This window comes from Ursus maritimus, unplaced genomic scaffold (assembly GCF_017311325.1).
Source record: "Ursus maritimus isolate PB19 unplaced genomic scaffold, ASM1731132v1 scaffold_10, whole genome shotgun sequence".
Classification (NCBI taxonomy): domain Eukaryota; kingdom Metazoa; phylum Chordata; class Mammalia; order Carnivora; family Ursidae; genus Ursus; species Ursus maritimus.
The window spans coordinates 1,352,510-1,373,772 of NW_024423344.1; the positions used below are offsets into that span (position 1 = coordinate 1,352,510).

Genomic DNA, 21,263 nt, shown 5'->3' on the forward strand with positions numbered 1-21,263 from the left:
TTTCCTTTATAAAGAAAATTATGTCATTTTTTTTTTCTTTCTTTTGAGAGAGAGCGTGCAGGGGTGGAGGGGGTGGAAGGGGCGGAGGGAGAGGGCAAGAGAATCTTAAGCAGGCTCCACACCCAGCATGGAGCCCAATGTAGGATTTGATCTCATGACCTTAAGATCATGACCTGAACTGAAATCAAGAGTTGGATGTTTAACTGACTGAGCCACCCAGGTGCCCCTAAAATTATGTCATTTTTAAAGTACTTTTGGCTATCTCAGTGATCTAAAAGTAATGCCTTATGTGCAGATATATACATATTATGCACAGGTTCTTTTGTATTTATAGAACAAAATTGTGTATTATTACAAGACAAGGTTTTGCTTTGTTTTTTTCCAAAACCATTGTCTCCCAGAAAAAGAGGTGTATTTGAGTCTTTACAAATATTTTTGTTCTCTAAATTACTTTATTTTTAAGAAGAATTGAGGAGAGCACTCAGCTTGAAATAGACTTAGTGTTTATTTCGAATAGAGAAATTATCTGACAGAAATCCTTAAAAGGGAAAAAAAAAAGAAATGTTAACACAGGTTTATTAAGTATTTCTTGGAATATGAATTGAAAATTATAAGCACTGAATGTTGTTTAATGAGCCTACTGAAGATCACTTTCAGAAGCAACATACATGAATGGATAAAGAAGATGTGATATATATAAACACAATGGAATATTATTCAGCCATAAAAAAGAATGAAATCTTGCTATTTACAATGACTTGGATGTGACTAGAAAGATTAATGCTAAGCAAAGTAAATCAGAGGAAGACAAATACCATATGATTTCACTCACATGTGGAATTCAAGAAACAAAACAAACAGCAAAGGGCAAAAAAAAAAAAATGAGAGAGAGATAAACCAAGAAATAGACTCTTAATTATGGAGAACAAACTGATGGTTACCAGAGGGGATGGTTACCAGATAGGGGAAATAGGTGATGGGGATTAAGAAGTACACATGTGAGGAGCACCAGGTGTTATATGTAAGTGTTGAATCACTATATTGTACACTTGAAACTAATATAACATTGTATGTTAACTAATTGGAATTAAAATAAAAACTTCTTTAAAAATGTAGACAGAGGAAGGGATAAAATATGCATATGTAAGGTATATACAAAAGAGGAAGAATACATTTAATTGATTAAGCAAAGGAGAATACATGATATGTAGAAACTAACTTTGGAAAAGAGTGAGACATGGTTTACAAAATAACAACAACAAAAGCAAAGTACATCATGAGAATGTAAATTGCAAGATTCAAATAGTGTTTACCTTTGAAAAGCTGGGGAGTGGGAGGTGGGGAATTGGAGGACATATACAAGATGGCTTCAACATTACAATATATTGTTTCCTCTGAAGAAGAGAGGAATTTTAATCACTCAATCAATCAATAAAAAAGAATTTGAAGCAGTTGTGGGGAAATGTTAAAAGGTGACCAGCTATCATATTGTTTTCTTTTCTGTGTGCTTAAAATAGTTTATAGTAAAAAAAAAAAAAAAAAAAACCAACACACACACACACAAAACAAAACAACAACAAAAACACTGAATTGCTGTGTTGTAGTGATGCTAACAGTGCTATCTATCAAGCATCTAAGATGGAAATCAAGATAATTTACCTGGGAAACTAGCAGACAACTCACTATGGCTCCATGGTGAAGATTGCAGGGGAGGAAAATAATTTTACTTCCCCCTTCTAGTTTCTTGACAGAGACACCCTGTAATAAAAGGGAGATTAACAAGAGAAAAACCATTTTTATTATGTACACACATATATACCTGTACAGTAGGGAGCTCCACAAAGATATGAGACTTAAAGGGCAACCAGGCAACTGAGCTAAGGAAAGGGAGAGAGGTGTGGGGCTTCAAGTGGAGGAGGGGCAGGGGTGATTCACAGGAAGATGAGTGGAGGAAATGCTTAGTAAATGGATGTTGCTTTCCAATGCAGGTACATTCCTCAGATGAAAAAGTTCTCTCTGGTAATAGCTCTCTTCCTGATATAAGCCCCCTTTCTAATTTCTTTTAGACAGCTACAGGGGAGGTAAAAAGATTTCTAAGTCCTCTGGGTCCTGATTGCCTTCAGCTCAAAATAAAAGTGGCATGTCCTGGGTGGCTTGTTCTTAATCCACTCAAGATAGATGTTAAAAGGGGTGACTGGGTGGCTCAGTCGGTTAAGCAGTTGCCTTTGGCTCAGGTCATGATTGCATTAGGCTCCCTGCTCAGTGGGAAGCCTGATTCTCCCGCTCCCTCTGCCTGGTGCTCCCCCTGCTTGTGCTTGCTCTCTCTGCCAAATAAATAAATAAATATAATCTTAAAAAAAAAAGGTGTTAAAAGTTTTGTTTCATGAATGTGAGATTGAAAAATAACAATACTTGAAATCTAATTTTTTATATGAAGTGATTTCAAATACATAACTTGCATTTAAGAAAATTGAAATGGGTTAATTTCTGTCTCAATATATATAAACATTCATTTTCAATTTTAGTATTTTATAATGTAGTAAAATATCTTGGTTTAGGTGTATAACACTGGTTACCTGTAGGTACTGTTAAAATAATAAGAGGGCAATTCATTTGATCTAAAAAATGTTTATTTTATACTTCCTGAAGCTGGCAGTCTCTACCCTCAAGAGTCCAGAGAATTGCAAAGTAAGGGGACAGGGCTGCAAGCTCGTACAGAAAGAGGCAAGCAGGAAACAAGAAGTATTTGGTTTATGCTGATTGGTTGGGGTTGCATATCAGACCATATTTAGAAAGGTCAAGGAACAGGGAAGTGAGTATAGTGCCCAGAGTTGGCTTGGTGTTGGGGGATTGGCCAACTGGATATATTGTGCTTCTGATCAGGTGGAGTATTTATAGGGACATAAAAGTTATCTAGGTTTTGGTTCGCTGACATGGCACTCTGGGCAGTAGCAGCTCCACTTTGGGCCTAGAAATTTATTTCAATGGTACAAATCACTAGAAATGATTTGCTACGCTGACCTACCCAGGGGTATCAATTGTTTATCTGTTGTGTATTTAGGTTTACTCCTCTAAGCTATTTGTAGCAGGAGCCTAGAAACTAAATTTCTTTCACAAACTTCATGCATCTCTGTTTACGAAATATGGCAAAAGAGCGAGCTATGGATGTAATTGCTTCCTAACAATTGTCAGGGTGCTATGGCACTTGCTCCATTCATCCTTATTTTTTATTTCAATAACAGCCTAGTTAAGGATCTTGAAGAGAATTATAGAGTTTTATGATCTGCTAATGTATTATGGTTTAATAGTATTGTTTCTTTAATAGAACTTTTATAAATGGGCACAGTTTGAGATGCAGAATTTCCAACAGATATAAAAGAGTTTTCTACTTTTAGGTATAAAAGGAAGAGAGCGTCTCCTGGACCTGATCGCCACATTTCTGGTACTACAGTTTCTTCGTACCAAGTTGGAACAAAAGGGAATAGTCTTCAAATCACTGATGAAATTGGATGATGCTTCCATTTCCAGGTGGCTTTAATTATAGTATGAAGCAACTTGCTTATATTTCTGACCATTTCTTTCTTTTTTTTTTAATGATTTTTTATTATATTGTGTTAATCACCATACAGTACATCCCCGGATTCCAATGTAAAGTTCGATGCTTCATTAGTAGTGTATAACACCCAGTGCACCATGCAATACGTGCCCTCCTTACTACCCATCACCGGTCTATCCCAATCCCCCACCCCCCTCCCCTCTGAGGCCCTCAGTTTGTTTCTCATAATCCATAGTCTCTCATGTTTCATTCCCCCTTCTATTACCCCCCCTTTCTTTATCCCTTTCTTCCCCTACCGATCATCCTTGTTCTTATATTCCATAGATGAGAGAAATTATATGATAATTGTCTTTCTCTGCTTGACTTATTTCACTTAGCATTATCTCCTCCAGTGCCGTCCATGTTGCAGCAAATGTTGAGAATTCGTTCTTTCTGATAGCTGAGTAATATTCCATTGTATATATGGACCACAGCTTCTTAATCCATTCATCTGTTGAAGGGCATCTTGGCTCCTTCCACGATTTAGCTATTGTGGACATTGCTGATATGAACATTGGGGTGCATATGGACCTTCTCTTCACTACGTCTGTATCTTTCGGGTAAACACCCAGTAGTGCAATGGCTAGATCATAGGGTAGCTCAATTTTTACCTTTTTAAGGGACCTCCACACTGTTTTCCAGAGTGGCTGTACTAACTTGCATTCCCACCAACAATGTAGGATGATCCCCTTTCTCCACATCCTCTCCAACAATTGTTGTTTCTTGCCTTGTCTATTTTTGCCATTCTAACTGGCGTAAGGTGGTATCTCAGTGTGGTTTTGATTTGAATTTCCCTGATGGCTAATGATTTTGAACATTTTTTCATGTGTCTGTTAGCGTGTCCTTTGCAAATATATTCTCCCATTCCGTGGGCTGCCTTGTAGTTTTTCTGATTGTTTCCTTGGCTGTGAAGAAACTTTTAATCTTGATGAAGTCCCATAAATTCATTTTATCTTTTGTTTCTCTTGCCTTTGGGGATGTGTCATGAAAAAGGTTGCTTTGGCCGATGTCGTAGAGGTTGCTGCCTATGTTCTCCTCTAGAATTTTGATGGATTCCTATCTCACATCGAGGTCTTTCATCCATTTGGAGTTTATTTTTGTGTATGGTGTGAGATAGTGGTCAAGTTTCATTCTTTTGCATGTAGCTGTCCAATTTTCCCAGCACCATTTATTGAAGAGACTGTCTTTTTCCCACCGGATGTTTTTTCCTGCTTTATCAAATATTAGTTGCCCAAAGAGCCGAGGGTCCATTTCTGGGCTCTCTATTCTGTTCCATTGGTCTATGTGTCTGTTTTTGTGCCAGTACCATGCTGTCTTTGTGATCACAGCTTTGTAGTACAGCTCGAAATCCGGCATTGTGATGCCCCCAGCTTTGTTTTTCCTTTTCAACAGTTCCTTGGAGATTCGGGGCCTTTTCTGTTTCCATACAAATTTAAGGACTGTTTGTTCCAGTTCTTTGAAAAATGTCCTTGGTATTTTGATCGGGATAGCATTGAAAGTGTAGATTGCTCTGGGTAGCATGGACATTTTAACTATGTTAATTCTTCCGATTCATGAGCATGGAATATCTTTCCATCTTTTTATGTCTTCCTCAATGTCTTTCAAGAGTGATTTATAGTTTCTAGAATATAGGTCCTTTACGTCTCTGGTTAAGTTAATTCCAAGGTAACGTATGGTTTTTGGTGCTATTGTAAATGGGATGGATTCCCTAATTTCTCTTTCTTCGGTCTCGTTATTCGTGTATAGAAATGCAACTGATTTCTGAGCATTTATTTTGTATCCTGCCACGTTACTGAATTGCTCTATAACTTCTAATAGTTTGGGAGTGGCTTCTTTTGGGTTTTCCATATAGAGTATCATGTCATCTGCAAAGAGAGACATTTTGACTTCTTCTTTGCCAATTTGAATACCTTTGATCCCTTTTTGTCGTCTGATTGCTGTTGCAAGGACTTCTAGTACTATGTTGAATAATAGTGGCGAGAGTGGGCATCCTTGTCGTGTTCCTGATCTTAAGGGAAAGGCTTCCAGCTTTTCCCCATTGAGAATAATATTTGCAGTAGGCTTTTCATAGATGGCTTTTATGAGATTGAGAAATGTACCTTCTATTCCTACACTCTGAAGGGTTTTAATCAGGAAAGGATGCTGTATTTTGTCAAATGCTTTTTCGGCATCGATTGAGAGGATCATATGGTTCCTGAGTCTTTTCTTGTTGATATGATGTATCACGCTGATTGATTTGCGAATATTGAACCACGCTTGCATCCCAGGTATGAATCCCACTTGATCGTGATGGATAATCCTTTTAATGTACTGTTGGATTCTATTAGCAAGTATCTTGTTGAGGATTTTGGCGTCCATATTCATTAGGGAAATCGGTCTGTAATTCTCCTTTTTGAGGGGGTCTTTGCCTGGTTTGGGGATCAAGGTAATATTGGCCTCATAGAATGAGTTTGGTAGCTTTCCTTCTGTTTCTATTTTTTGAAATAGCTTTAGGAGAATAGGTATTATTTCTTCTTTGAATGTTTGGTAGAATTCCCCAGGAAAACCGTCCGGGCCTGGAGTTTTGTTATTTGGAAGGTTGTTTATCACTGACTCAATTTCTTCATAATTAATTGGCCTGTTTAAGGAATCAATTTCTTCCGGTTTCAATCTTGGTAGTTTATAGGTTTCCAGGAAGGATTCCATCTCTTCCAGATTGCTTAGTTTATTGGCATATAGCTGTTGATAAAAATTTCTAATAATCCTTCCAATTTCAATGGTGTTCGTCGTGACCTCTCCTTTTTCATTCATAATTTTAATAATCTGGGTCCTTTCTCTTTTCTTTTGGATAAGTCTTGCCAGTGGTCTGTCAATTTTATTGATTCTCTCAAAGAACCAGCTTCTAGTCCTGTTGATCTGCTCTACTGTACTTCTGGTTTCTGCTTGATTGATTTCAGCTCTAATTTTGGTCAACTGCTTCCTCGTGCGTGGATTAGGCCTGTCCCTCTGTTGCTGTTCCAGCTTCTTGAGGTGAGAATATAAAAACTGCATTTTAGATTTTTCTATTCTTTTGAGTGAGGCTTGGATGGCTATGTATTTCCCCCTTAGGACTGCCTTTGCAGTATCCCATAGGTTTTGGACTGTTGTATTTTCATTCTCATTGGTCTCCATAAATTGTTTAATTTGATTTTTGATTTCCTGGTTTATCGAGTCATTCCTGAGCAGGATGGTTCTTAGTCTCCAAGTGTTTGAGTTTCTTCCAAATTTTTCCTTGTGGTTGAGTTCCAATTTCAGAGCGTTGTGGTCTGAGAATATGCAGGGGATAATTTCAATCTTTTGGTATCGGTTGAGACCTGTTTTGTGTCCCAGAACATGGTCTATTCTTGAGAATGTTCCATGGGCATTAGAATAGAATGAGTATTCTTTGGTTCTGGGGTGTAGTGTTCTATATATATCTATGAGGTCCAACTCGTCGAGTATGGCATTCAAAGCCTTTGATTCTTTGCTTAGTTTTTGCCAGGGTGTTCTGTCTATTTCTGAGAGTGGAGTGTTGAGGTCCCCTACTATTAATGTATTTTTATTTATATGTCTCTTTATTCTGGTTAAGAGTTGGCTTGTGTATCTTGCTGCTCCCCTGTTGGGGGCATATATATTTATAATTGTCATATCCACTTGTTGAATACTTCCTTTAAGAATAATATAGTGCCCTTCTGCGTCTCTAACTATAGTCTGTAGTTTAAAATCCAATTTATCTGATATGAGAATTGCTACCCCAGCTTTCTTTTGAGGTCCATTTGCGTGAAAGATGGTACTCCATCCCCTTACTCTCAGTCTGAATGCATCTTTGGGTTCGAAATGAGTCTCTTGTAGACAGCAAATGGATGGGTCATTTCTTTTTATCCAATCTGCAACCCTGTGGCGTATATGGGAGTGTTCAAACCATTTACATTGGCACTAAGAACTGAGAGATAGAATTTTAATGATGCCATGTTGCCAGTAAAGTCTTTGTTTGTATCGGTTGTGACTTTCTGTTCTGTATCACTCTTGAGGCCTTTTTACCTTCATAGAACCCCCTTTAACATCTCCTGTAGGGCTGGTTTCGTGGTTACGAAATTGGTTAGTGACTGGCGATTCTGAAATGTCTTTATTTCTCCATCAATTCTGAATGACAGCCTTGCTGGATAAAGGATCCTTGGCTGCATGTTTTTCTCTGAAAGAGCTTTAAAAATGCCCCCCCAGCCCTTTCTCTCATCCAGGTCTGTGTAGATAGGTCTGATGTAATTCTGATGCCTTTGCCTTGGTACATGAGAAATTTCGTTGCCCTGGCCGCTTTCAATAGTGTATCCTTGGATCTAATATTTGCGAATTGTACTATGACGTGACGTGTCATAGGTTTGTCGTGGTTGAGCTTGGGAGGGGTCCTCTCTGCCTCTTGGACACGAATGTTTGTTTCACTTGCTAGATTAGGGAAGTTTTCAGCTACAATTTGTTCAAATATCTCTTCTAGACCTCTGTTTTTCTCCCCCCCGCCCCCGGCCCCGGGGGATGCCAATGATTCTGACATTGGAACGTTTCATTGAGTCAGTAATCTTCCGTAACCTACATTCGTGGGCTTGGATTTTTTTTAAGAGCAGCTTCTATTTTCGTTTTTTCCTCTATTAACCCATCCCTCAATTCACTAATACGTTCCTCTGCTTCTGTGACCCTGGCTGTCAGAGCCTCTAGTTTTGCCTGCATTTGGCTCATAGAATTTTTAATTTCTGTCAGATTCGCTCTCATTTCTGTCCTTAGGGATTCTATATTCTCAGTAACCTTTTCGTTAATACTTTTTTCAATTCTACTCATCATTTTGACCATCGTTACTCTGAATTCCATTTTGATAATTTGGTTACATCCATATCCATTATTTCTGTGGCAGAGGCCACAGACTCACTGTCTTTTCTTTGCTGGGGGGGCTTCTCCTTCTTGTCATTCTGATGAGGAGAGGTTGCGGGGTTGTCCAGAGCCCAAAATATTGACTGGGTCCCAGGCCGTGCCCCTTGTTTTATAGGGATCTTAGGGATGTGGGCTTCTTCTTTAAAGATTTTATTTATTTATTTATGTGGCAGAGAGACAACCAGAGAGAGAGGGAACACAAGCAGGGGAGTGGGAGAGGAAGAAGCAGGCTCCCAGCAGAGGAGCCTGATGAGGGACTCCTTTCCAGAACGTCGGGATCACGCCGTAAGCCGGAGACAGGCGCTCAATGACTGCGCCACCAGGCGCCCTGGGTTGTGGGCTTCTTGATTTTTCAGCCTGCCTTCTGCGGGAGGGGCCTGCCACACCGATACTCAGGCAACCCTGTTTGGATAGAGTCTCTGTGTCCCCTGCGAGGGGGGATGGGGATGGGCACACTGTGAGCTGGTGTTTCCAGGCTTTTGTTGTCTGGCAGCTTTCCCTGGCGGTCTGCTGTGCCTTTTCTGAGAGTCAGAGCAGCCTTGGCCGAATTTCAGCCTCTGTCACAGAACAGAGGGATTGCGGACCGTTCTCCACTGATGTTCTGGCCACTTTAACTCTGTTTCTGTTGGTGCTGCTCAACCCTGCAGCGCCCGGGGATGTGCGCCCCACACCCAGCTTCCCAGCCCTCACTTCCAGGGCCGGCGCGTCTCTGCCCTTTGTGTTTCTAACGCTGCCTGCTGCCAGCCGCCAGCCGCTCCCACTCGCTCCGGGAGCTCCCGGTCTCAGTCTGAATCCAGTGAGCCCATCGGGATTCCAGAGTTCCACGAGATGCCTGGTGGCACGCACTCCCGGCTCACCAGTCTCAGTCTGCTCTCTCTCGGGTCCCATGCAGGTGGCCACCGCTTCCTGGCGCCCGAACGCGGCAGCTCCCTCCCCCTTCCGTTTATCTTCTGATATCTGTGCGTGGTTTCACAGCTCCCCGCTTCGTACCTCAATACTCAGCGCTGGAGATGTTCATTTGTAGAGATCCAGATGTATCTTCCTGCGTCTCAGGCTGGTTCCATGGTTGTTTAGGCTGGTCTGGTACCTATCCAGCTCAACTCAGGGGACCGGCTGAAAAAGGGGTCCCCTACTCCTCCGCCATCTTAACTCCTCTGACCATTTCTTAACTAAATTTTATAAGAAGCTACATGGAATTGTAAGAACAAAGAGAATTTATTCACAGGGAATACCTTGCCTGTACTCTTCTGTCATAGGCAGGGCAGACACAATATTTTTGCCTCTTGGGTTCTATGAAAGATCAGGGCTCAGAGTGTTTAAGTGTAGCTTACACTGGAACTCAGATCTTTGGCTCCTGGTTTAGTATTCTTTTCACTATGGCATATTGATTCTGTGTGCTTTTGGAAAATCTACAATATGATTGTTGGGACCAGGCCTGTTCCCAATAAATTGCAGGGCCTGGTACAAGAATATAGATGGAAACCCACATACTATTTGTGTAAGTATTTAAAAGTCATACATCAAACTAACGAATTGTTAAATAAAACACATTTTAAAGTCCTTCCTTGACAAATACAACTTCTTAAAGACCGAGTTCAAATTTAGAATTCTGTGACCACTTGAAGTTTGATACTATAATATGACAAGGTAGAGAGAGCCAGTTCTGGGTCCCTGGCTCCTAGTCCTTGGGCTGACCTCTAGCACTACAAGAGGCCTTGAGGCACATGTGAATACCCTCCTTACTTACAAAAACTCCATCCATACCCCATGCAGATGGTCACCCCTTATGTGTGTGCATATACACACAATATACATATGTATAGCTATACATACATACCTATATAATTAACTTATGATTTTTTCAAAAAGGCAAGGTAAGTGGGAAAACTAGCAAAACTAATAAAAATATTATCTATAGGGGGAGGAAGAGGAGACAAGGTTGGAAGCGAGGTTTCTCCTAATATACTTTGTTTTACATTTTTGACTTTGAAACTAGGTAAATATTTTGCATAATAAAGACCAGATAGCAGAGAGAAGAGATTCAGTATGTTAAATTATACCATGAACTGCCATCAGCAATGTCTGGAATGTGAAGAAATAAATGGCAAGAGGAAAAAGAGGGGAGGGATGGAAGCTATAAATTAAAGGGCACAGGGCCCGAAGGCAATGTTAGGCCTACTTTGGATCCTGCTTTGAACAAAAGCCATTTTATTAAAGAGAGAGAGAGAACAGAGAGATGTAAACATTACCTGGTTATTTTGTGATATTAAAGAATTAATTATAGCTATTTTAATATCATGTTTAAGAAAAAGTTCTTGTCCCTTAATGATACATATTTACAGATGAAATTAAAATAAATAAGCAGACCAGTTTTTACCCCCTGACAAAGGCTGATTAAATTCTCAGTTCCCAACACCATCAAACACAAAATAGGTACTCAGAAAATAATAAATTGAGCATTTTACTGTATATAGTTTATACTTTCATTTTTAAGAACAGCAGCACTTTCTCATGAGCTTACCAGAACAACTCTTTGGGAAAGATGGACATTTATTAAGTGAATATCAAGAAAAATACTTCAAAGAACTAGTAGACAGGACTGACAAGTTAATATTTGATTTAATAGTCACAACCAAAGAGGCACTTCTTCTATTTAGATCTTTTTCAACTGAGACAGAGGGAAGAGAGGCTTAGGAGACAAGGTGACCAAAGTAAAGCTATTTTGGTTTTTAGGCTGACCCTTAACCTAAAAGTCAACAGGTCAGAAGATACAACTCATGGGAGACCACAAGACCCTACTCCCTCCAGCAGTAAAGGTCATAAAGATTGGACATTCCTAAAATTGCTCCTGTGGGTAATTTCACAACTCTAAGACAATGGAAAAACTAACTGCCCAATGTAAATGTTAAACCCAAATTTAAAGAGTAAGCCCCTCTTTATATGGTTAGCTAATTGAAAAAAACAAAAACAAAAAAACTTATAAAACCCTTTGTTAGAGGCAAGGTGGGGGGGAGTCCTCTTCCTCCCCTAGGAAGAGAGACCACTACTTTATCTATGAAGTAGCTCCTTTCTTACTTGTATACTTAATAAATCTTTGTCCCTTTCTCTACCTGGCTTGCTCTTAAATTCTTTCTCTTAAGGAGCAAGAACTGTCTTGGCGGGGGGCGTAAGACCTTCCCCCTTGGCCTGTCTGGCATCACAAGTATTATAACCAGTGGAACAAGTATAAATAACTTTGAACCTACTTTTGAATTGCAATATCACAAAGTATTATATCAAGATTTTCAAAAATAATGAGGTATATTCCATTACATTGCTCTTACTATATGACTGTTATTGTAAGAGCAAAAAAGTTTGTTGGCACTTTAATAAGTAAAACTTCTAAGTAATTTTTATTTGCTGTTATTGCATATTTAATTTATAACTTTAATTTCTGTCTTTCTCTGCTTCATGATGCACATAATATTAATACAGTAGCACATTGCATGGAGGTATATGAACAAAACCTTCCTACTAGTGGGATGGTCAGTCAAAAGTTTAAAGTCCAGTTAAAGGAAGACTAGTGGAATTAGTGAAAATATTTAAAACTAGTTTTGTTGCTTTCAGTAGTTCATAACTATAAGTAGACTAATGATTACTGGGAAACAGGTCTTTTAACCACTTTGGATGTGCTCCCCAGTTAGTATGTTTGTGTCATCATGATATTCAGCCAACATTTATTGATTGCCTCCTCTGTGCAAGGGACTGTTAAGCCTGTGAAATCCATGTGTTCTGCTAATCCCCACAACAAACCCCTAGGATCTCATATTATTATCATAATTGAGGACACTTCTAGTGTTGCATAAAAGCTGCAATATTACACAGCCAATATTGTGTGATTTCCGAGTCAGGATTTGAACCCAGCACTTAGCCACCACACTATACTGATGGCCCTTTCCCAGTTCACGGGAAAAAAATCAGCAAGATGGAGAGAACTTTCCAAATTTTTAGTCCCCTTCCATAGAATTTTTTTTAAACTTTAGTATGTGTTACCACTTGTTTGCTAATAAATTCTCAGGTGACAAGGTAAATGAGGAAGTAGCTGACTAATGTTAATGAAAAATATCAGAATTTTTCTGAGTCTTGAGTAGACTTTTGAATATCTGACAGTCTTGAATGTTTGACACCATTTTATGCACACAAACTTGAAGTTTTTATGTTATGCACAATTTAGTAGTATGTTGTTCCTGATTTGTGTGACAGAACACATGGCAGTTTCATAGGTGAGTCTTAGGTATTTTGCTAACTAATCAAATTGAGAATTCCTGGTACAGTAAAAAGGAAAGAAAAATAGAAACCTGGTTTGGAAAATAATATTGAGTTTCTGCTTGAAGGAATGATGGATTTAGATCAAGAAGAATAGAAAGGGGATGACAAAAAAGCAAATATATAAAGACTAGAGGAAGCTTGAGTTGTCCTGGAGGCAGCAAGGAAGTCTGGGAAGCATTTGGAAGCTGGAAAGTGATGGGTGTAATATATTTAAAAATGTATTGATTTCAAGTTAAAAGCACCATGTCAGTCTGATAGAACTTTCATAAAATGTCAGAGAGAATTGCTTTTATTACATATCTTAATTTTTGACAGAATTATTTTGTCTGATATGATGTGCTAGATTTGATATCTCGTATTTCATATATAATTATATTCTGAAGTTGATGAAACCATTTATTTTTAATCTAGAAATATTCCCTGGGCTTTTGAAGAAATAAAGAAAGCAAGTGAATGGGTAAGAAGAACTGAAGGACAGTATCCAACTATCTGCCAACGGCTTGAATTGGGTCAAGATTGGGACTCTGCCACTAAACAGCTATTGGGGATCCAAACCATAAACACCACATCTCCCCTTCACAGAGTTCTTAATTACAGTCAAGGCTGAATCAACTGAAGTTGTATTTTAACTATTATTCATGCTTCCATGTATAAAATAATCAGATAGCAATAGATACCTATAATGAAGTTTAATTATGATTTTATTCAATGTAGCACTCACTTTAAAATGAGAAACAGAATTGATTATTTTAATGAACTAACAAGTATTGTAACAAAATATTACAATACTACAGATTTGTGTTTAAATGTTTTAAGGTGATAAGAGACACATTTGGCTGGTCCTGGAGCCTCATTTCCTCCTCCCTTTTAAGGACTCTAGTAGAGAAGTGGCCCAGCTGGACTTATTAGTAAGCTGGGGAGAAAGAAGGTCTTTGACTGATGTCAGTGTTCCTGGAATGCAAGCCTGTTTCCAGGGCCCTGAGTATCCAGACCTTTGCCCTCAGTATGCATGCTCCCTGGTGTGGTCCTAGTCTGTAGATCCCTTGATACATTTTTTTGTCACTTAGAGAACCTAGGCATCCCAAGCAATTCTTTCATGGATCTTGCTTTTGGTGTTGCCTCTAAAATCCTGAAGTCATCTAGATTTCCTCCTGTGTTATCTTATAGAAGTTTTATAAATTTTGCATTTTACATTTTGGTCTCTGATCCATTTTGAGTTATTTTTTATGAAAGCTGTAAGGTCACTGTTTACCATCCTCCACACTACCATTTCCAGGCCATTACCTCTCTACCTTTATGTCAAAACCCTGGTTTCTTTGTTTTTGTTTTTGTTTTTTAAATTCAATTAGCCAACATATAGTACATCATTAGTCTTTGATACAGTGTTCAATGATTCATTAGTTGTGTATAACACCCAGTGCTTATCACATCAGGTTTCTTTGAGATTCAGTCTTTTGGCTATCCCCCAACCTGTCCTAATTTGTTGTGATTTGCCAAATGCCCAGTACCTACCCTCATTCATGTATGATTCAGGATTTCCCCTTCTACCGCCAATCCTGCCTTCATCTTGAGTGACTTCCATTATCCTGATGTGTGACCCCTCCTAAATCCCTGGACTTGAACCACAGCTATAACTGAGTCTTGGCAGAATGTCCTGTGGTACTCAAAGGATGGGAAGCTGTGAGGAGCTACCATGAGGACTTCTCCCATCTGCCTCCCTATCTCCCTGAGAGGCAAACATAAGACTATTTCTCATCACCTCCCAGTTCTGAGGCAATATAAAGCTCAGAATACAGCTGTAGACTAAAAATCCTCCTAGCTGCATCTAGAATTGGCTCTTCAGCAGTGATGTGTCCCACAACTCTCACTGCAATTATCTAGCTCCTCTTGGAGTGTCAGGAAAGGACAAAGGGGAGCTGGTATCTTTGACTACTCTGCCTCTTGCTGTTTATATAAGTAATAAACGATCTAAATCTAAAATGGCTTCTTATGTCTTTACTGGCTAAATCAATCAGGTCTTGCCCTTGGCCTTGTCTACTTGTTTGCTTGACATAATCATAGAAGATAACTCTTTTCTTGTTTTATCAGATTAAGGGATAAAAGATTGATAATACAGAGTAGCAGAGTGTGTGAATGTAAACAGACTTCCTTACGTTGTTACTGGAAACATATACTAGTAAAACAAAGTTTCGCAGTATTTATCCAAATTTAAATCACTACCCTCCTTGACCTATAAATTTCACTAATAGGAATTCCACTTCTAGAAATTCATCTTGCAAAAACATGGACACACACACATGCATATCTTATATATGCATGTGTGTGTGTTTGTTTGTGTGTGTGTGTGTGTGTGTATTACAGTTGCAGAACAATGTGGAATAGAGCCCATTTAAAAATTACAGAAATTGGTGTTTATCCATGTATGAGATAAAGGTCTGTCATGTCATATTCCAAACTGGAATTCCATTACCTATGAGGAACAGAAATTTTATTTCTATCATATATCTGAATTAGTTAAAAAATTTTACAGTGAACACACACACACACATCAAAAATACATAATAAAGAAAATAGTGTAATGAACATAAATTCCATCATTTAAAGTATTTTGCCAAGTTTTTATAAATTTAGAACAGTCTTCTCTTCCCTCTTCTTATGCTATTGACTTGTTGAAGAGACAAGGTCAATTGTCCTATAATATGTCCCACATTCTGGATTTGTCCATTTGTTTCCATTTTTTCTTCCCCCATATTTCTTGTAAACTGGAAACTCGATCTAAGGCCCTGAATAGATTAAGGAGCCATATAGTTTGGTTGTTCTGCTTTTAGTAATGCTAACATTGATCAGTGGGTTTTCCAATGTTAAGTTCTGTTTCTCCTACAACCAACAAATAGTCTGAAGAGATACTTTGGCAGCCAGTTCCTCATCAATCTTTCACCTAGCGGTTTTGTTGCCTGAATCATTTTTATGAAATATTGTGATTCTGTTTTCTTCTACACTTGTTAACTGAAATTCTTCTGAAAAAAATAAGCTTTCCCCATCAACAAAATATTATTTGATTATATTTTTAAAAACTTACTTTAAAAATATACCTAATTATTAGAATTGTGTGTCTTCCTGTATAGACTAAGAGTCTGTGGAGGGCAGAGAGAATGTTAAGAGACAGTGTGCCCAAAATGAAGTTAGGTGTGTCAACCCCCACATCAGCAAACCAAGACTTGATACCCAACCTAACTGCAGTTTCAGGCTCTTCTAGGAATATAATCTCAACCAGTAGTCTGGAATTTCCTGGTAGTACTAGTGAGGTAATCCCCTTGATAGACCCCAGTCTTACCCCAAAGGACAGTGAATTTGCCTGAAATAATCCTTTCTTTTATGACTTTCTTGCCCTACCCCCTTTCTGTCATGAAAAGCCTGTCCTTTCCTGCATTTCTTTGGCGCTCCTTCCTATTTGCTAGATGGGATGCTGCCCCAATCATTGAATAAAGCCAATAAGATCTTCAGATTTAGTCATCTGAATTTTAAGACCATGCTCTATTGCTCTTTGTATTCTTAATGCTTAGTATAGTCATGATACACAGGATGCATTTAGTAAGCTAAATAAATAATAAATCAATGAGTCCATTCAAGATCTGATGAGCCTCTCCATGATGTGGGAAACAAAGACAGAAGAAAAATTATTAAATTTCCTACTACTTACAGCCCATTGACAAGTCCTTGAAACAGGCAGAATGACATTCCTCTAGGGCTCAACTGCCTCGATGTTGATACTTTGCTAAGGACGAAAGGCAATCTTAGCCTGACCTTCCAAAATCCTGTAAGTCTACCTTAACATACAAAAATTCCTTTGGAAACTTCATCTCTACCCCTGCAAGATATATGTTGGCATGCATCCCCCAAGACCCAAGGATATACATCTGAAGGGTCTCATGACTGGGGTTTTCCTAGACAGTAATAAATGACCTTTTCCCAACAATAGCCTGCTCCAGGTCCTGGAACCGTTGCTTCCAAATTCCTTAGAAACTTATACTATTCCTAACTCCCTCCCAACTTAAAGTATATAATGACCCCAGTGCAGCTCTCTGCCCACAGGTCCTATCCCCATGCTTTAATAAAACCACCTTTTTGCACCAAAGATGTCTCAAGAATTCTTTCTTGGCCGTAGGCTTTGAACCCTAACGCCTACATCATCCAAATGGATCTGCTGGATCATAGACGATTCTTTAGTTAACCTCAGAGTTAATTTAAAAGAGTTAATCTTATAAATTAAGTCCACCATTCAAAGAAACAAAAACCTCCTTGGGGTGCCTGGCTGGCTCAGTCAGAAGAGCCTGCAACTTTTGAGCTCCAGGTTGCGAGTTTGCGCCCCAGGCTGGGTGTAGACATTACTTAAATAAAACTTTAAAAGAAATTTCAAAAAATTAAAAGTTCGCTACCACAAAGATTTTATTTGCGATTCAAAGTGAGAAAAATATTTTACTCTTAAGTGGATTATCCTAGCAACTTCGTGACTATCTTTGTCAAATCACGGACAAAATACTTTAATCACGTCCTCCATTTTCAATGGGGAAGTAACTTGGAAAATAATTATTTTTGGCTTATTACTTAAAAGTTTTTCGTCTAACTTTAAACAATACTAAGATATAAGAGCACTATGAGTTATGTTTGATTGTTACCGTTCACAGGCGTTAAACAAATCAAGATCACACGTGCACGAATGGCCCAGGATTGCGTTCTGGCCGGCTCAGGTGTGGGCTGGAGGTGGGCTGCTTTCCTAGAAAGCCCGCCGTGGGCGTCAGGCGCAACTCTTAGGGGGAAGAGGCCCCACACAGCAGTCGGTCCCCTCTGGTGCTTGAGCTTCTCCTCCAGTCGAATTCCCGCGCTCTGGTGTTCCCTGGCCTCCCCTTCCCAGCTCGGGAACCGCCCGAGCGCGCCTCCGCCGCCCGTTCCCCACTCGCCGGTGGAGCCCCAAGCTCTCCGAGGAACCCCTCGGCCTCCTTTCTACCCCGCGCCCTGACAAGCCCCTCCCCCCGCCCACGGCTGTTCCCGCCCCTCCCCCCGGGGGCTCCCAAACAGCCCTCCCTCTACCCTCCGCAGCACCAGAGCTGACACACCGCTCCTCCCTCCCGGCACCATGCGCCCCGCCCTTCCGCCGGGGCGCCCCTCGGCCCGCCCACTCGCTTCCCGTAGGTTCCGCTGGGCTCCAGCGCGCCCGCCTCGATGTGATTGGTTTCAGTGTGTGTCGCTCCAAGGTCCCGAGCCCGCCATTGGCGGGTTTCCCTCGCAGCGTCACGCTGCCAGAGTGGATGAGGGCCAAGCGCAGAGCGCGAGGAACCGCCGGGGTTTGTGTCGCAGCCGCTCTTCGTCGGCGGTTTGCTGGGCTCCTGTTATGGCGGCGGTGGCGGTGGTTGCCGAGGGAGCGAGCGTGAGTGCAGTTCCTGTTTCAGGTGCCGACAGCAATGATGTGTCTCCTGAAGTCGAAGAAGGTGTTGGAGCAGTGGGCGAAGAGAAGGACGCAGCCACGAAAGGAGCGGAGGCAGTTGGAGACAGCGAGGAGGACGGAGAGGATGTGTTTGAGGTGGAAAAGATCCTGGACATGAAGACCGAGGGGGTATGTGTGCGCCGGGGGAGGCGAGGCTGGGCCTGCAGGGCTTGACGTGGAGAAAGCGGGGAGCGGTGGGACTTCTGTGGAGGGTTGCCGCGCGAAGACGCGAAGCCCTCCCAGAATTCACAAGCTGGAAAAGACCAGCTTGTGCAGACACACGACGTAGGCGGGGGAAAGGAACGTGACAGCCGGAGCCAGCGCAAGCTTGCGAATCCTGGGAGCCCTGCATTGACATTCCTGACCGACTCTCGGGCTGTGACTGTGAGGGCACGTTAAAGAAGTTTGAAAGGGTGTGTGGCCAGGAGAGAGGAAGCAGTTTAGGCTGCGGTGTGTGAGTGTCAGTGATGAAGGATTTGTCATGGTCATCAGTGTTTAGATACCCTATTGGGGCCACCGCTGTGTGCTGCAAAGTAGTGACTGAAATAGTGCTTCTCTGCATAGTCCAGTTGTCCACGCCATCGTTTCAGCGTTTTCCAAAGCTGTGATAAGTTTTCTGGTTTCAGATCTTTTGGAATTCCTCTTCGTCCGCAGAATCTCGCCCAAGAGGGCGGCATTTGAAGGTCTTCAAAACTTGACCGTTATCTTCTCTCTCCTTGTTTACTGTGTGATTGTAACCACACAGTAATCCTTGAAATTCTTCGTCCCACTATACCTCGGCGCTTACTGTTCTCTCCTTCTCAGTCTTTCGGGTCTTACTCTCAAGAGGGTCAGTTTTTGACCCTGATTCCTGCAGAGTGAGGTGCTTCTTCAACTACGCCTTTGTAGCACTTTGTTCAGACCTCTTTTTCAGCACTTAAAAGCATTATTCTTTATATGTTTCTCCTGCTAGGTTGTAGGCTCCTTTAATAAAGGGAATATGATTTTTATTAACTTTTGTATCACTGGTACTCAATTCAATACCTAGTATGTAGTAAGTGCTTTGTGTATATCAGATTATTCAATGAGTGAATGAATCATGGACTGCAGGCTAGGGTAAAGGAGAGTGGGTGGAAGGATGGACAGTAGGGAAACAGTTTCAGGAGGTAAGTGTGAGATGACCAAAGGTCTCACGTGGTAGTCGGGTCTCTCTGTCCGTTATTTTCTGTTTGTCATGTGCTACCTTGTGTTAATTTTTTTGTCTATTTAGCAAACTTTTTTTTTTAATCACATGCTGTGTGCTAGGTGAGTGTTAGGTCCTGAGGATATAGAGTTGCTGACACTGAAGAGTCTGTCTATTGGGAATAAATAATTGAAATCCAATGCCATTAATATTGTTAGTTGCAAAACAGTAAAGATAAGAACTTTATTTGGTGTAATTTCCCCAGATATATTACAAAAGCGCCTTGAGATGAGAGTAGAGCCAATCTTGGACTGTTTTGGATCCCCTGCATTTAACACAGTGCTTGGCACATAGAAAATATTTAGAAAAATATTGTTTAGGGGAGTAATATCTTTAAGTATTAAGGTGATTAACCTATTGGTATACTTTTTTTAACTTATTTTAATTCCAATGTAGTTAAATTCATACAATATTTAATATTCCTGGTCCCAAAGAATTGTAGGTACTGTACCCAAAGTCTATATTCCAGTCAGAAGCAGATGAAACTAAGAAGCTTAAGTGTTTAAGGCAGTAAAGGAGGGTTATTTATATCACTTTAGTGATGTAAAGTTGGGTGAAAATTCTAGTTCTCAGGGCCTTGTATTTTTAGGTGCTCTTGAGAATGACTGATTTATAAGATGAAAATTATTAGCTCAGCAGAACAGGACTACATCGGTTACTTTTTAAGTACTGCTGACTGAGCCAGCCAGTTGAAAAACATAAGGGTCCTGATAATTTGTTTGGCCTCCTTATAGTCTTAAGGTCTATGGTATTTCTGTTGTTCATAAGCCACTAGACTGTGGTATTCTGTTATTGACTAAGACAATCATTATGATGAGTGTTGGCTTGGAGGAATAGCGTTAATTCCAAATTTATATATTAGCCATGTTCTTTCTTTCGGTTTATTGCTAAATGTAATTTTTTTATGTTTTCAGAACAGTTAAATGAAACTGACAGATCTTGGGGTTTTAGCTTCAGTTTTGAATCGAAGTCATTTTTACATAATAAAAAGCTGGCACTTTTTAATATTTATGGGAATTTGATTTCATTTTTTAGTGTACAAATAAATATTTTAATTATACAACTTAGTAAATGATCACAAAGCCAACACCTGTGGTAACATCCGCCCAAGTCAGGAATTATTAGACTGCCAGCCCTAGAAACCTCTTTTGAATCCCCTTTCCCATAAGTATCCTCTTCCATCCCCCAGAATCACTGTACTGAATTATTATTATGGTAATAGCTCTCTTGCTTTTCTTTGTAATTTTTCCACTTAAGGATGCATTCCTTGACACTTGAGTTTAGTTTTACCTGATTTTTTTCTTTTGTTTCAGTGCAATCTCACAATACTTGTTTTGCATGTGTGTGGTTTTTTTCCTCATTAATATCTTTGTGAAATTTTTATTTTATTATTTTTTTTAAGATTTATTTATTTATTATTTTAGAGAGGGAGAGTGAGTCCCGGGGTGTAGGGGAATGGGGGTAGAGGCATAGGGAGAGGGAGAGAGAGAATCTCAAGCAGATGCCACGCTAAGTGGGGAGCTGTGCATATGTAACTATGCAGAGCTTCATCTCACCACCCTGAGATCATGACCTAAGACGAAATCAAGAGTTGGATGCTTAACCAGTTGAGCCTCCCAGGCGCCCCTCTAGTTGCTAAATATTGTGAATGGATGTTGAATTTTATTAAAATTTTTTCTGCATCTACCAAGATGATCCATAATTTTTCTCTTTTATTCCATTAATGTGGTAAATTACATTGA

General features: G+C 40.0%; 2 protein-coding genes and 1 long non-coding RNA gene across 4 annotated transcripts in view; 2 read left to right on the top strand and 1 right to left on the bottom strand.

Annotated features, from left to right (window-relative positions):
• The window catches only part of PARP4 (poly(ADP-ribose) polymerase family member 4), a 127,280-nt gene extending 112,483 nt beyond the window's left edge, over positions 1-14,797 (top strand). The window contains exons 33-34 of the mRNA XM_008692105.2: positions 3,396-3,528; positions 13,229-14,797. Of these exons, the coding sequence (XP_008690327.2) occupies positions 3,396-3,528; positions 13,229-13,424 (329 nt within the window). The 3' untranslated portion in view covers positions 13,425-14,797. The remainder of the gene's footprint in view (positions 1-3,395; positions 3,529-13,228) is intronic.
• The window catches only part of LOC103664267, an 84,777-nt gene extending 67,178 nt beyond the window's left edge, over positions 1-17,599 (bottom strand). Inside the window, exons 1-2 of the long non-coding RNA XR_568960.2 lie at positions 17,494-17,599; positions 1,660-1,758 (exon numbers count right to left, since the gene is read on the bottom strand). This is a non-coding gene — a long non-coding RNA (uncharacterized LOC103664267). The remainder of the gene's footprint in view (positions 1-1,659; positions 1,759-17,493) is intronic.
• A 486-nt stretch (positions 17,600-18,085) lies between these two features.
• MPHOSPH8 (M-phase phosphoprotein 8) overlaps positions 18,086-21,263 on the top strand; it is a 73,316-nt gene continuing 70,138 nt past the window's right edge. The window contains exon 1 of one of the 2 annotated variants that reach the window (XM_008692271.2): positions 18,086-18,428. In XM_008692271.2, coding sequence (XP_008690493.2) covers positions 18,207-18,428 — 222 coding nt within the window. In that variant the 5' untranslated portion in view covers positions 18,086-18,206. The remainder of the gene's footprint in view (positions 18,429-21,263) is intronic. The other variant, XM_040621147.1, reaches the window with a different exon arrangement.